The following is a 17930-nucleotide window of genomic DNA, read 5'->3' as shown; positions in this document are numbered from 1 at the left end:
TATCTACAGTTTTTAAATGTTGAAAAAATTTGTTCAACGGAAACAGAATGTCTGTAAGATGGAAAGCAACAAATAAAAAAAGATAAAACGGCTTTCCATCGTGTGCACGTTCTTTTAAAGAATCAATAAAAGTAATCACGAGCACATACTTGTGACGTCGAGACCTGGCAGTTGTGGGCAGGGCAGGAAGGTGACAGTTCCCACCCGAGCGGCCGGCCAGCACAGAATAGTGTCCCATGTTGCATTGCAGTAGACGCCACCTGTAATAAGAAACAAGAAAGAGTAACTCACTCTCAATTGGTTGTATAAGTGGTTTCAAAAGCAATCCATTCCTGCAATTTAATTTCAATTATTGTGGCGGCTCAAAATGCAGATATAGACAGCTGATAGATCAACACAAAGCTTCGATATGTAAAAATTAGTGAAGGTTATGGGGAAATCATATGGTCACCCCCATGGCCTTAATTGGAAATATATTTAATTTCCTCTGCTATATAAGTTTAGATATTGTTCTTGTTGTTTTCAACTTCGTTCTTAATTGAGAAAGTGACTTTATTTATTTGGAAGGGCCAAGGTGGGTGTCGCCATTGATGCTTAACCCAAAGAAACAATTTTGTACATTTACATGAATCTACTTGTATTTTATATCGTCCACGGTGAGCCCACATTTGATCCATTTCGAATGTGAATCACGATTTTGTGACATTATCGTAGTTTCCTGTATTTAAATCATGACATGATATTCAAAGTACATTTCAGAGATTTGATCATGTCATGACTTGAAAATTGTCATGAAATAAATATTTTGATAATTTTACTAACCGACAAAAAGTACATCATATGTACAGTCTGGTTTGCCATCGAAACATCTTTATTTTTAATTCCTATAAGTCTTATTAACCAGACTCAACATCTGTTCTTTCTTCTTGTGCATTGAAAGCCGTCTAAGCAAGGCTATAGCTGTGTAACTGTGGTTTGTTTTGTTTTATAATGTTTAACGCCATAATGATAGCTGTGGTCATTAAACAAGGATCTCCCTGTGTGCAAGTATTTGTGGTAGACTGCTATATGCTTGTAAGCCTCATTGTAACAGTGCTATCACACTGAAATATGCTACCGAAGTAACACAGGTAGACACACCTACTGATCAGCTGTTACAAACACTGAAGAAGAGGAATATCAGCTTCTATAGACGATGGAAAGAACGTAGGAAACGGTTAATGAAATATCGACATGAAAACTTCGGCTTTCAAAGTGCAGTTTGGTTTATATTTTTACGTCCTATGAATGACCAAGGTCATCAAAGGGCGGTCTCTCGATTTATACGAGGTAAGTGTGGGCGTTGCTCACGTGTTGTTGGGGCCTATGATATGTTCGTGTAAATTGTCGTGTGATAGCGCGGAAAGTATGGAATTATTCTAATGTGTTTTCAACTTTCGACTTTTTTCATCCTCATATGACTTACGCATTTGTCAGGACGTTGAATCTGCAAACAATTATCTTTGAATGCATCTCATTACAATGATGGAGCTGGTGTAAATATGAATATAGCATCATTGTTATTTCAATGAAATAAACGGATATGGTACATTTTAAAACTTCTTTACTACCTTATAGCATGTGGTTAAGCGTAACCGAAAAAATCGTATTGTCTTGGGGACACAAACAAAAAAACATCTAGCTACATGTTCAATTGTGTGTTTTACAGGACAGTTGCATTTCAATGCATTTCAAACACGACTTTGTTTTCATCGTTTTCTTTTTGTGAGTGGACTTAACCATGTTTCTATCAGTTTCTCAACATAATAAGATAATTCATATAACAAGACACTATAAGACATACATTATCGATTTGATTATTTTTTCCGGCATCAATAGGATGGAGGATTATTTATCTGAACTGAAATTGAAAATTGATATAGGAGCAATGCCCATTGACCAACGTCGTAACAAGACAAAATTCTTTATTAATTTGCTGACAGAGACGATGTTTATGGAATGCGAGGGCTATTCAATAAGGACAACTCGAGCAATGGTATTCCTCGTAAACTTATCCGCTTACTCTAATATCTGGTACCACAGTAGACAATGTCGTTCTTGGTTTATATCCAATGAATGCTACCAAGCCATAAACAGACTTGATAAATACGTTTTCGTGTACTGGTCATGGCGTAAATATTCTATTAACACAGCGTCAGAAACATAAACAATCAGAGGATGTTGACGGATGCTAGCCTGTGATATTAACTTTCAATTCCGTCATATCAGCCATATTCAGTGAAGCGCAATTTGAGTTCAAAACAGAATCAAATAGCGGCTCTGTTGTGATGTCAATGTATACAAATAAAAATGGTAGTTCGAGGCCGTTATTTGAGAATTTTTTCACTTGTGACAGATTTAGTCGTATAAAAGGCGGTGTTTTGCGGATAATGAGACGGTCGTAAAACATTTAAACATAAAGTGAAATATGGCAAAAGCAGGCCTTAATAATGAACAAAAAAACTGCCAAAATTGATATAGCTAATCTTGCTAGATGTGCAAAAGATGTTTTTTTATGTCAATATGCTAACTTTACCGGAACACCTAGTCGTATTTTCCTTGTATTCATTAATATCTTCAATCAAAGTTAGGATCGATTTATGATTCTGTTCACATGTTGATATTTTTGAAGTTGTTGATGTTTAAGAGATCAGAAAGATAAATATAAAAAAAGCCACTTGCTTCTTCTGAATCTTCTGCTTATCTTTCTCCCTGCTTATCTATCAGCAATGAATGGGTGCAAAATGAAACTATGTGACTGTGCAGAGCGTTGTATTACCATGTCTAGGCTATAAAATTTCAATGTGATGGCACTATAACATATCACCGTTTCATCATAGAACATTGGCTGTTACGATAAATTAAATTCTACACTAAAAATTCTGCTTTCATCGATAAATCAGTCATTGTCATCTTTAGTGGTTATATAACTTCAAACCTGCAAACTACGGTATTAATTGAAAGCTCCAGGACGCACATAAAGAACTTCTTCATAAAAATCCTTTGAGAATCCTGTTCTCTCATTTGAGAACATGGCATGCCGTTCTTGGCCTTGCTAAATGCGGGTAGCGTCGATGAAACAGAAAACGCACTTTAGACTCTTGTCTTCAATATCTACTCCTCAAGGATATCATACAGAGATTTTTCTTTACTTTTTTGTTTGTTTGTTTGGTTGGTTTTTTTGTTTTCTTGTTTTTTTGTTTGTTTTTTTCTGTTCCTTCTACGTTTACTCTGGACTGAAATTTTGTTGATATGTCGATATAGTCCTGTTCCATGAACAGTTTTCGTTTTCAATCGTTTTCAAGAAAGTATACGGCAGAAATTTATTTAAATTGATTGAATCATGACTTAAGTCGACTCAATCTTTTTATTTTGTTTCGTGATATTGAAATTTTCGATTATACCATCTAAAGCATATGAGAGTTTTTTTCACATTGAATTCAAATATCTAGCATCATTGCACCATCGTGGTTACATTGTCATTGTGTCGTCTAGAACAGTGCTAGAGTGCTGGACCAGACAAAAACTATATTGAAGGCTAATCACACATCCAATAGTAATGAACCAACCTTGTTATACGTTTGTGGATATGTAACACTTGTCAGTCCTATTGCTACATCCTTCCATAACGCAAGTCTTCTTTGCTGAAACTGCTAAGAGTCGCTATATAAAACGAAGCCAAAATTGCTGTCCATTCACGGAAACCAATATACTTATTTGCACTGTTGTTTTTATAATTGTCGGCAAATCATATAAACCAAGCCGTCTTTATTCTAAAATGGAAAATCTCCCATCATCCGCTTACACTCGTCGACAAAGGGTTCATGACACAGAGTTGATTTCGACTGACTGATTCAGATTGTAAAAGGCAAACGTCAATAAGTATCAGCCGTACGCGGTAAGGACTTTTCTTTGAAGCTCTAACAGCTTAAACTATAGATAAAAAGAAATAGACATTATTTCCGCAAGTAAAAAGTAAATCTGTTGTTGGATTCAAAAATTCGCAGGTCGAGGTTTCAAAATAGAAAAAAAATCTGGCATTGCATGAAACGTACAAACAAAAAAGTGATTAAAACTGTCATATTCGTAATCCTAGGGTCGTCAGAGACTAGGTTATGCTTCACGAATTGGACAAAATTTAAGCATGATAAAATAACAAAGGACAAAGGACAACAACTCCTAAATTATTAAAAAAAAGAGTGATGTTTCTAGTGCACTGCAATTCTTCTAATTAATCTATCCATGAAGTGTCATGTGTCCTGCTGATACCTTTAATAGTTTTAACGTTATGCTTCGGACAAAATTTAAGTATGAAAATTAATGAACGACAATAACTTCTATATGATCCAAAAGAGCCTTCTGACTCTTGTTCACCGCATTTCTCCTCATCAAGAACTATCTACCTATTAAGTTTTATGTTAGTACCTCTTATAGTTTTTGTGTTATTTTTTTGTGCAAAATTATGGCGGACAGACTAACGGACGGAGAGACTGACAAAGCGGCGCCTATATGCTCTCCCTTCGGGGAGCATAACACTTATCAAAAGCAGCTGGGTGATATAGCAAATGAACTGCTATGACTTGTGTGATATAAAATGTTTAACATTTTTACGTTATCGATCAATTTGAAGTACAAACACTAGTAATATGAAAGAAACTGACGTCGGAATGGATTGCTTTGATGCATTTTAAAAGTTAAGTATTTGTTTTGCTTCATCAACTGATAATTTCAAAACACTAATAATTCACGTGTCAAATGTATTAAAATTGTACCATATGCATCTAAAGACGTCGTTTGTCTCCACTCTTTAGCCCGTGATCCGAACATGTGGTGGTGCAGCTTTGCTAAAACGGCCCACTCATCTTACAATGACTTTCGCATATTTTTGTTTGCTTGGAGTTTAATGGATACATTTATAGTGCTACCATGGTGAAATGTCATCACCTGAAGTAGGCACAGAACGATGACGGGGTATGCCTGGTTGAGTTCATATGCGATGCTGAGCTACAAACAGAGAACACGAAGTATTCTCTTCATGATTTCGGTAATTCATGGCTAAGACACCATGGTCTATCTCATTTGAGCGGACGATCAACTCTGTGATAGAAAAAGTAGGGACAGCATTAGAGTAAAATAATAATAATAATAATAGAACTATTTTCATGGCTGAGTCTAATTACCTCTAATAGGCACAAAATTACCAAAAACTGGGCCAACTGAGTTTTAAGCCCAAAATTTTCACTGTTTTGTAAATGTGTCAAATCTTAAAACGACCTGCCTTGAAGAAACCCACAGGGTTGAACAATTAAGCAGGCAAAAACACCAAAACAAGTTTAATTTCGTGTCGTTATAGCTCATAATTGTTAACGAGGGATTCAGATTTACTGAAATTTAACATGTCTTCTTTGCTCGTCCCTGTTCGGCTTTGATTGTCGAAGCCTAGTTTAAAATAATACAAATAAAAAAGCTCCCCCCCCCCCCGACTCCCCCCTCAAAAAAAACCCACCCCACCCTAGACAGAAAAAATTACAACAAATGAAGTATAAAATACTACATTACAGTCAATGCCTTTATCATCTGCTGTTAAATGTTCTTTTAACACATATGATGATATTGTCCACACTTTGAGTGACCACTCAGGTACCATTTTATAACAACTCCAAAATGTCACAACCTTACATTGACGCAATGGCGTGACACACAGCCGCCTCGTTGCACTTCACTCACTCAAAGTTAACCTTTACGAGCAAGCGCCAATTTGATTAAAAGCCAACACGATAAGAAGAGGTCGTTCTGTTACGACTGTATAGAATTTGTTTCCCATTCTGTTTGAATTTTAGCCCTTCGGACTAATTACTAAAACAATATAGTCAGAGAAAATTGACTTGGTAGTGTGATGATGTTTAGAGAAGGTGCTAGATTCGCATGAACTAATATTGTCACGAATACTTTTAATTTTCCATGGAAGAGTGTAAAGTGCAGGCATAGAATTCACTTAACTTAGTAACAGATCTCGATAACTTTGGAAAGTAATAAATGGTGATACCTGACCAGAGATTATTGGTTCAACAGTGCAGGTCAGGGGTCAACACCCACAAAAAAAGATAATTCATTGTGGAATTGTTAAGTAATCTCTACTCGTTTAAAAATTACCGTATAACCGATTATTTTAGCGAGAAATTTTTGTGCGATCCATATAAATCGAGAGGATCTAATTTTCAAATTTTCGCGAATAGTCCATGTTCATATCATAATGTCTGTTTCAAAGGTTAGATAGATGGGCAAATGAGGGCAAACCGTTTGTACATAGATATAACCGTACAATATGTCTGTTCATTGAAGCGCGTAATATCACGGATCAAATTTTCGCGATCACATCAATCATCCGCGAAATAGCAAAATACCATCCCCGCGAAAATAAACCGCTATACGTAACCTAATTATATTAAATCATTTAACACGTGAACTTGAACTTTTATCCCGGTGATATCTTTTTGGTTTCCTGACGCAATTTCCGTTCGATTTCTTGCTTCAGTGGCATATTGTGAGCTATGCCCAGAGATCACTACACTCTTAGTGATTAATTTGTTCGTTGTTAACACATGGGCCATAGTAAGGCGACATAGAGACCATTTACATAATCCTTATCCGTGAATATCGGATGACATTTGGTTCGCGTTGTTGCGCAGAACAGAGTCTACAAACAATGAAAAGTAGAAAGTTGTCAAATCGATAGTTTGGAGTTGTTAATATAAAAAATGTACTGAAACATTGGGACAAAAACTGTTTTTCTTTAACGTCAAATGTCTAAACACTCATTGTAGTAACACAATGAGATATTTACCATTTCATGCAAAAATAATAATTATGCATTTTCCTTATTACATTTCTGTCAATCAAATTACATGAGTTACAAGACATGTAAATGGTGTCTGTTTTATTCTTTGCAGAAATTGTAGAAATTACTTTATTTGGAATATTTTCACTGCCGTATTTTTTTCTTTACAATATCTCACTTGAATCAACTTCGCTTTGGACTTTTTTCTCCTCTAACAGTGACAAAATTGATATTACGTGGCACAACAGAATGTCTAACACGTTGTAAGTAGGGTATGTGTCATGTGACCTCTAAGTAGTCCAATCTTCTATGGACATCTACGTCATACAGTAAGTAGGGTAGGTGTCATGTGACCTCCAAGTAGTCCAATCATCTCTGGACATCTACGTCATACAATAAGTAGGTCAAGTGTCATGTGACATCCAAGTATCCCAATTATATATGGATATTTGTCATTTAGTATAGGCTGTTGCGAAGATATAAATTTCACAAATCCAGGAGAGTCAGAGATTATCTATCATGACTTTGGCAGTTTATATAATAATATCACCACTAGATATTGCAAACTGCTGATTCTTAAAGTACAAGATTAGTCTTATTACTGTGTAGAGTTTTACTTCAGAGTAAAAAGATTAAAAATTGTAAAGTTAAGAAAACATGTGTAACATTAGGAGACAGAATTACTCTTAAAGAGATATATTGCTTGAGAAATCGATTGAAAATATTTCCAGTTAACACATGCAGGGTTTTAAAAGATTTTTAGTGTTTTGATAGGGACTATAACACCTATTGTTTGCCTCTGAAATATCACCTAAGAAAACATTAAACTCCACTCCGATTCTGTAGAGCCCTTGGCAGTAATCGCCTTGTATGTTATTGCCTGCAGTGGGATACAACAAGTCTTAACCTTGTCTCTCTTTCGTATCAACTGCACGACTTATTATATTGAGGAAATCTAACTGATTCGGTGGTGGTGACGTACATCGTCCAGAACATCGACAAGCCATACTTTATTTCTTGTAGTATTGTTTTAGAAGTCACATACGTGCTTGGCGCTATTTGAAATATTCAACTGTGGAAAATCTGTAGAACATCACGAGATTAGGTCAATGTTTGGATCATTGTAACTTGTTTGTGTTTGGTTGCAGTTTGTTGTGATTTTTATACCAACCTAGAAACATTTAGGCCACTAGCATCACTGAAGAAGCCTAGAAAATGAAAACAGTTGCTATACAGTTTAATTCATTCTTATTACGCTGTATTAAATGAAATGCACCATTCGCTTCGTGTGTAACAAGTACATGGGCCTTGTTCTTTTCTCGAAACTGTACTTAATTTTACGAGTTCATTCTAATATTTAGTATTGGTTTTAAAGCCAAGCACTCGCGCCTATTAACAGTATTAACCAACAACATGTACACTTCATGTGCATAAAAATCCATTTTCATTTTTTTTTTTTTTTTTTTATTTTCAAAAATGAAAATATAGAAGATTGAAAGAAATATAACAAATGTGTACATTTATCACAGTTAGATAGCGTTCGTAATGGGTTAGAGAAAGGAGACGCGTGATGCAAGACAAATATATCTCATATGACTATATCACAAGCGATACAAGACAAAATATTCTGTATGGCGGTTTAACAAGGGATGCGAGACAAAATTATTTTGTATGGATGTTTCACCTGCGATTCAAGACATGTGATTCGATGTGTATGCATTGATATGTACCAACAGGTACAACGTGTCGGAGAAAACACAAAAGTTGTTCATTACAGATTAGCTCAAACTCAGCATTACATCGGTAATAACAGGTGTACTTTAAAGGTAGTGCTTAAGTTAGAAGACGATTAATCAATACAGCAGTTCTCTATCACGTTTACTTCCTTCGCCTTGTATGGCTCGTAGGATAACATTCGCATAATTAGGTCGAGCAGCACATGTACTTTCTGACTGATTGAATTGTGGGTCGAGAGATTTGCGTACTTTTTGAATTGATTATGAAGACCGGGAACCATGTATCTTTAATATTTTAAATACACGTACATAAGAAAATGCACGAATGCAAAGCCAATGATGCCAATCGACAACAAATGATTGCAAAATCAAAACAAAACAAAAAACAAAGAAACAAAAAGAAAAAAAAAAAAGCCCACACAAACAAAAGAAAGAAACCCAAAAAATAAATAGGATCGTACCTTTCAAATCAAATTTAGAATTAGACATAGTCGAATGAAAAAAAAAAAAACAATTGCATCATACAGCTGTTTCGTTCTTCTAGGACCCGTCAGTGATGCTACATCATACAGCTGTTTCGTCCTTCTAGGACCCGTCAGTGATGCTACATCATACATCTGTTTCGTTCTTCTAGGACCCGTCAGTGATGCTACATCATACAGCTGTTTCGTCCTTCTAGGACCCGTCAGTGATGCTACTTCAAACAGCTGTTTCGTCCTTCTATGACTCGTCAGTGATGCTACATCATACAGCTGTTTCGTCCTTTTAGGACACATCAGTGATGCTACATCATGCAGATGTTTTATCCTTCTAGGACCCGTCAGTGATACAACATCATACAGTTGTTTCGTCCTTCTAGGACCCATCAATGATGCTACATCGGACAGCTGTTTCGTCCTTCTAGGTAACCACCAACTTTAACCGATAGATACATTACACCTGATATTCCAGACGACTTTATGTATGACGTCACAAACAAAGACAGTACTTGTTTGTGTGCGCTGTCAAAACTCTTAAGATATGATCTTTGTACGATTTACTGTGATTATTTTGATCTTCACAAATGATATCACATCTGTTACATTGCCTATATCATGGCGTACGTTCGATTACATATTCTCCACAAATCAAGGCTAAATATAGATATTTTAAACTAGTGTTCCAAATAATGCAGCGGCGTACATGTTTAATGTGACAAAGAATACCTTCTCTACGAATAATACTTATACACAACATCATTAATATCGATTTTTATATCCGATTAACACTATACAACGATGTATTCCGAATCTACTCTTTGAAATTGACGTGTTGGTATAAAACTTGTTTATTGGTATGTAGTCATACCCAAACTGTTACACTGAATCCCAAAACACAATTTGACGTTTAGATGAAACGGAGGAGCGCAACCTTTTTGTAAGTATTGAATCTTTTCCCAGAATCCTTTGCACAAATATATATTTCAAAAAAACATTAACTATTATTTTTCTGTCTGATTTCGTGGTTAAAAGATCAGAATCCGAAAGTAAAATTAATGTGTTTATGTCGGGAAAAAGACTTTTATCAAAGTTTTAGTTTTATATCGTAATAGCATTATATGGTTTTATCATCTCTGACTTCCGGGAACATATGATTTTTATTTTGTTGTATTTGACAGGTAGAACGAGTGTTTTAAAAGGAGTACATGTGCTCTGTTGTGTTGGTATTATCTTTGCGATAATCGCGAGGCGTTTAGAGCTTAATGCCATGAAAGACGCCGACAAAAGCAAACATCAAAACCGAACTCGAAATTTAAAAGGAAACTTTCTCAAAAAAAAATCAATTAATAACAATAATAAAAATCATACCAAACGAACCAGGTATATAGCCTATTGCATGTAAATCTTCAAAGTATGAACTACACCGAAACTCTGTCAATATTATGATATAACTGGCACGTTTAAAAATAGCAAATATGTCTGACAGTAAAATGTTCATCACAAAGAAGACACATCTCGGAAATTTTCTTCTGCTCTGGTAAACTCAGCGAACAAATGTTCTTATAACACAACTAGTAGAAGATAAGAGTGTGACGTCACCTTCATCTTATAACACAACTAGTAGAAGATAAAAGTTTGACGTTTCGATGACTACACGGTCACCTTCATCTTATAACACAACTAGTAGAAGATAAGAGTGTGACGTCACCTTCATCTTATAACACAACCAGTAGAAGACAAGAGTGTGACGTTTCGATGACTACACTGTCAGCTCATCAGACAAATGACCGGTGTGGAGCGGACTAGCACTGACGTACATATTATACGAGATGGTACGGCATCGACCAACTTTTTCGGCTGCACTATAATCCTATGCGCACTAAGGTCGAAAATAGTGACAACATAGAAATAAGCGGTAGCAATATCTCTGTAGTCGATTCGACTTTGTTTAACAGTTGGTCAATCTTTTACTAGCTGTGTTAAAAGAACTTTTGCTCAACTATGAATATATCCTTTTCATGTGAGGTACACAAATAGCCAATGCGTCAACGCGAGAGGACAGCAACCTCTCGGCGGGTTTGTTATACTTGTGGTACATAAATCCCTATTCTCTGGAGTTTCACTTCTTGTGTTTGCTGAGTGTGACTATCAGTAACCTCATCATCTATTGACACCCTCTGTATATAAACTTGCTTGTTCCGCGGATGTTAGAATCGATAATGTTCTATAAATTCATATTAGCGATGTTTTTTTCTTGTTTTGCTATAATTTGTCAAAATATTGACCTGGTTATCATATTACGGAATTCCAGTATATGTTGTGTATTCAACAAAAGGGGAAACATTTTGCTATATATTTTTTCCTAAGAAATGGTTTTAGTTTTGAACTCTGTCTATCTCTCTGATTCACTTTTTTTCTATTTTCGAAATTCGTAATGGACAACTTTTACTCTAACTCGTTGGTCATTCAAACGTGACGTCAAAAATGCCTTCTTTTCCTTATATAGCGAGTTGATAACATAAGAAACTGGTTAACGAAAATGATAGTTTCAAATATTTATGTAAACTTTTTAACTTTGTTATTGATCAGGATACCTGTTTTATCACTCAGAAATTAATTTCAAAATGTTTCTTTTTGATATATTTCAATTTCTACCCAAATCCGACTCAATGAAACTACTAAATGTGATTTGTTTCATTTACCGATGAATTTGACCAGATTAACATTGCCAGTGCGTATGAATACAAATATTAATAACTGTAACTTAGCGTTTCAGAAGATGTACACAACATTGTAGGTACATAAAATTCTAGGTACACAACATTGTAGGTACATAAAATTCTAGGTACACAACATTGTAGGTACATAAAATTCTAGGTACACAACATTGTAGGTACATAAAATTCTAGGTACACAACATTGTAGGTACATAAAATTCTAGGTACACAACATTGTAGGTACATAAAATTCTAGGTACACAACATTGTAGGTACATAAAATTCTAGGTACACAACATTGTAGGTACATAAAATTCTAGGTACACAACATTGTAGGTACATAAAATTCTAGGTACACAACATTGTAGGTACATAAAACTCTAGGTACACAACATTGTAGGTACATAAAATTCTAGGTACACAACATTGTAGGTACATAAAATTCTAGGTACACAACATTGTAGGTACATAAAATTCTAGGTACACAACATTGTAGGTACATAAAACTCTAGGTACACAACATTGTAGGTACATAAAATTCTAGGTACACAACATTGTAGGTACATAAAATTCTAGGTACACAACATTGTAGGTACATAAAACTCTAGGTACACAACATTGTAGGTACATAAAATTCTAGGTACACAACATTGTAGGTACATAAAATTCTAGGTACACAACATTGTAGGTACATAAAACTCTAGGTACACAACATTGTAGGTACATAAAACTCTAGGTACACAACATTGTAGGTACATAAAATTCTAGGTACACAACATTGTAGGTACATAAAACTCTAGGTACACAACATTGTAGGTACATAAAATTCTAGGTACACAACATTGTAGGTACATAAAATTCTAGGTACACAAGATTGTAGGTACATAAAACTCTAGGTACACAACATTGTAGGTACATAAAATTCTAGGTACACAACATTGTAGGTACATAAAATTCTAGGTACACAACATTGTAGGTACATAAAACTCTAGGTACACAACATTGTAGGTACATAAAACTCTAGGTACACAACATTGTAGGTACATAAAATTCTAGGTACACAACATTGTAGGTACATAAAACTCTAGGTACACAACATTGAAGGTACATAAATATCTAGGTACACAACATTGTAGGTACATAAAATTCTAGGTACACAACATTGTAGGTACATAAAATTCTAGGTACACAACATTGTAGGTACATAAAACTCTAGGTACACAACATTGTAGGTACATAAATCTCTAGGTACACAACATTGTAGGTACATAAAACTCTAGGTACACAACATTGTAGGTACATAAAATTCTAGGTACACAACATTGTAGGTACATAAAATTCTAGGTACACAAGATTGTAGGTACATAAAATTCTAGGTACACAACATTGTAGGTACATAAAATTCTAGGTACACAAGATTGTAGGTACATAAAATTTTAGGTACACAAGATTGTAGGTACATAAAATTCTAGGTACACAACATTGTAGGTACATAAAACTCTAGGTACACAACATTGAAGGTACATAAATCTCTAGGTACACAACATTGTAGGTACATAAAACTCTAGGTACACAACATTGTAGGTACATAAAATTCTAGGTACACAACATTGTAGGTACATAAAATTCTAGGTACACAACATTGTAGGTACATAAAACTCTAGGTACACAACATTGAAGGTACATAAATATCTAGGTACACAACATTGTAGGTACATAAAATTCTAGGTACACAACATTGTAGGTACATAAAATTCTAGGTACACAACATTGTAGGTACATAAAACTCTAGGTACACAACATTGAAGGTACATAAATCTCTAGGTACACAACATTGTAGGTCCATAAAACTCTAGGTACACAACATTGTAGGTACATAAAATTCTAGGTACACAACATTGTAGGTACATAAAACTCTAGGTACACAACATTGTAGGTACATAAAACTCTAGGTACACAACATTGTAGGTACATAAAATTCTAGGTACACAACATTGTAGGTACATAAAACTCTAGGTACACAACATTGTAGGTACATAAAACTCTAGGTACACAACATTGTAGGTACATAAAATTCTAGGTACACAACATTGTAGGTACATAAAATTCTAGGTACACAACATTGTAGGTACATAAAATTCTAGGTACACAACATTGTAGGTACATAAAACTCTAGGTACACAACATTGTAGGTACATAAAAATCTAGGTACACAACATTGTAGGTACATAAAATTCTAGGTACACAACATTGTAGGTACATAAAATTCTAGGTACACAACATTGTAGGTACATAAAACTCTAGGTACACAACATTGAAGGTACATAAATCTCTAGGTACACAACATTGTAGGTACATAAAACTCTAGGTACACAACATTGTAGGTACATAAAACTCTAGGTACACAACATTGTAGGTACATAAAATTCTAGGTACACAACATTGTAGGTACATAAAATTCTAGGTACACAACATTGTAGATCTGCCTAATGTTAAAAAGATCCAACATTTAGCCTACCTTCGATCTGAATGGTCTGATCTGCCTGACTCCTAATACAATCTTCGTCACTACCCACTTTCCAGGTTCTTACCATGCTAGGGTCGGTGAAGGATCCATTGTACGCCTGTCAATACAAACAATCACAAATATTATACTCTATACAAATACACGAAATTATATTTTAGAATTATTAGGTTCCTGAAAAGTAGATATTATCACTGGATCATTTGTTAGTACATAAACCCTGTTTGCGGATATTTGCACACAGTAGGGAAACCCTTGAACACGTTAACATAAACCTTACATATATATTTCGTAATTAAACACTAGCGTAACAAGGGTAGAATGGTATAAAGTGAATTAAATACATTTAAACGTATTTATCACACATGATGTGACATATTATTTTGTTTTTGTATACATGTGATACGACCGAGCGGAGATTTGACTGCTTGAACGTTTCTACAGGGTTTTTTTTCGTGATGTCATAGCTTCATGGCGTCATATATGTTTATGTATTGCGACGTCACTGACGAAAGGAATAGAGAATGAAAATATCTCCAATTTGTATTTTTTTATCACTTCATTTAAATTTCATATTGACGAATGCTTGTATTAAGGTCATGTGATAAACAGAATCTTAAATTCGTTTCCGTTTCAAACGCGTTTAATGGAACCGGAAGCTTGGTAAATGAATTGAAAAACATAAGAATGTTAAAAATGATCGTTTCCTAAATCTCGTTTTGATGGAGAATCATATGCGATCCATATCAAATGATTTGGGTATAAACTTTATAATCATTGTACGTCATTGTACTAGATGTCATACTCCGATCATGTCTGATAAAGACCAGTAAGCAAGATACGTCAGGTTTGATCACAAGCGGAGGCACGAGAAAATAAAAAGCAATAACTAGCGTTAACAGACAGTACGATTTCAGAACTACGCATCATCTCTTAATTGACAACATGTTTGTCCATACATTTTCGCAATTGGAATAACGTTCTCATTTCCTGATAGTCGTTAAAACATTTTCGGTATCGGTTTCAAAAGATTAACATCAAGTAGATGTTTTTTTTTCTCTTTGAGTATCTGATTTCGGATCTCCATACATCAGATACAGATTGATATCGATTCAAAAGTTCAATAATCGTCAATACATGGTGATTCACAGACAAATTGATCGATTATCTTGCCTTGTGATTTTGTTTGTTCGGAACAGCCTCTTGACACGTTACCGCTCTTCAGTGTAAATGAGAGAAAAGACACTGGCACAGTGAAACTTGGTAAATCATTGAATTACGCTGACTACAAACCTTCACTTTGATAATAACAACGAAAGCATATATTATTGTAAAGCGTCTCCCATCATCACCGCCCAGCCCCATCCCTACCCTCACTTCACGTGGCATACTTTGTTAACAAAACTGTTATCGTCTTAGTATCAAATAAGTCATTGTATTAAGCTATCTCTCTCTAATGAAGCGTGAGCGAGTCTTACTGACACAACAGTTTCACTGGTGTATCTCTCTCCAATGATACGTGAGCGAGTCTTACTGACACAACAGTTTTACTGGTGTATCTCTCTACAGTGATGCGTGAGCGAGTCTTACTGACACAACAGTTTCACTGGTGTATCTCTCTACAATGAAGCGTGAGCGAGTCTTACTGACACAACAGTTTCACTGGTGTATCTGTCTAAAATGATGCGTGAGCGAGTCTTACTGACACAACAGTTTCACTGGTGTATCTGTCTAAAATGATGCGTGAGCGAGTCTTACTGACACAACCGTTTCACTGGTGTATCTCTCTACAATGATGCGTGAGCGAGTCTTACTGACACAACAGTTTCACTGGTGTATCTCTCTACAATGATGCGTGAGCGAGTCTTACTGACACAACAGTTTCACTGGTGTATCTCTCTACAATGATGCGTGAGCGAGTCTTACTGACACAACAGTTTTACTGGTGTATCTCTACAATGATGCGTGAGCGAGTCTTACTGACACAACAGTTTTACTGGTGTATCTCTACAATGATGCGTGAGCGAGTCTTACTGACACAACCGTTTCACTGGTGTATCTCTCTACAATGATACGTGAGCGAGTCTTACTGACACAACAGTTTCACTGGTGTATCTGTCTAAAATGATGCGTGAGCGAGTCTTACTGACACAACCGTTTCCCTGGTGTATCTCTCTACAATGATGCGTGAGCGAGTCTTACTGACACAACACTTTCACTGGTGTATCTCTCTACAATGATGCGTGAGCGAGTCTTACTGACACAACAGTTTCACTGGTGTATCTGTCTAAAATGATGCGTGAGCGAGTCTTATGACACATCAGTTTCACTGGTGTATCTGTCTAAAATGATGCGTGAGCGAGTCTTACTGACACAACAGTTTCACTGGTGTATCTGTCTACCATGATGCGTGAGCGAGTCTTACTGACACAACAGTTTCACTGGTGTATCTCTCTACAATGATGCGTGAGCGAGTCTTACTGACACAACAGTTTCACTGGTGTATCTGTCTAAAATGATGCGTGAGCGAGTCTTATGACACATCAGTTTCACTGGTGTATCTGTCTAAAATGATGCGTGAGCGAGTCTTACTGACACAACAGTTTTACTGGTGTATCTGTCTACAATGATGCGTGAGCGGGTCTTATGACACAACAGTTTCACTGGTGTATCTCTACAATGATGCGTGAGCGAGTCTTACTGACACAACAGTTTCACTGGTGTATCTTTCTACAAATGATTTATACAATAACCTCTTTCGAGTGAATCCTTTCACAACAGTTTCACTGGTGTATCTGTCTACAATGATGCGTGAGCGAGTCTTCTGACACATCAGTTTCACTGGTGTATCTGTCTACAATGATGCGTGAGCGAGTCTTACTGACACAACAGTTTCACTGGTGTATCTGTCTACAATGATGCGTGAGCGAGTCTTACTGACACAACAGTTTCACTGGTGTATCTCTCTACAATGATGCGTGAGCGAATCTTACTGACACAACAGTTCTACTGGTGTATCTCTCTACAATGATGCGTGAGCGAGTCTTACTGACACAACAGTTTCACTGGTGTATCTGTCTACAATGATGCGTGAGCGAGTCTTATGACACATCAGTTTTACTAGTGTATCTGTCTACAATGATGCGTGAGCGAGTCTTACTGACATAACAATTTTAATGGTGTATCTCTACAATGATGCGTGAGCGAGTCTTACTGACACAACAGTTTCACTGGTGTATCTGTCTAAAATGATGCGTGAGCGAGTCTTACTGACATAACAATTTTAATGGTGTATCTCTACAATGATGCGTGAGCGAGTCTTACTGACACAACAGTGTCACTGGTGTATCTGTCTACAATGATGCGTGAGCGAGTCTTACTGACACAACAGTTTTACAGGTGCCACGGGTATGTAGATTTATTCATTTAATACAAATGATTTATACAATAACCTCTTTCGAGATTTAACAATGGAATCCTTTCCTAACTATTAAATCTGCCGTCGAATATCCTCCTGTCTGGGATTTCGTTTTGAAGCGCCATCCCTGCAATTTTTTGCTTTTTATTGTTTTTTTTTATTTTGCTGTAGTAGTAGTT

General features: G+C 35.8%; 1 protein-coding gene across 1 annotated transcript in view; it reads right to left on the bottom strand.

The window, feature by feature from the left end:
• The window catches only part of LOC132549642 (PDF receptor-like), a 32422-nt gene extending 18019 nt beyond the window's left edge, over positions 1-14403 (bottom strand). Inside the window, exons 1-2 of the mRNA XM_060213590.1 lie at positions 14328-14403; positions 150-260 (exon numbers count right to left, since the gene is read on the bottom strand). Coding sequence (XP_060069573.1) covers positions 150-260; positions 14328-14403 — 187 coding nt within the window. The remainder of the gene's footprint in view (positions 1-149; positions 261-14327) is intronic.
• Positions 14404-17930: the final 3527 nt, after the last annotated feature.

This window comes from Ylistrum balloti, unplaced genomic scaffold, assembly GCF_031769215.1.
Source record: "Ylistrum balloti isolate Yb309-2 unplaced genomic scaffold, AGI_CSIRO_Ybal_v1 Utg370072, whole genome shotgun sequence".
NCBI lineage: Eukaryota > Metazoa > Mollusca > Bivalvia > Pectinida > Pectinidae > Ylistrum > Ylistrum balloti.
The sequence above is the reverse complement of the archived record's forward strand: the minus strand, read 5'-3'. Positions and strand labels throughout refer to the sequence as shown.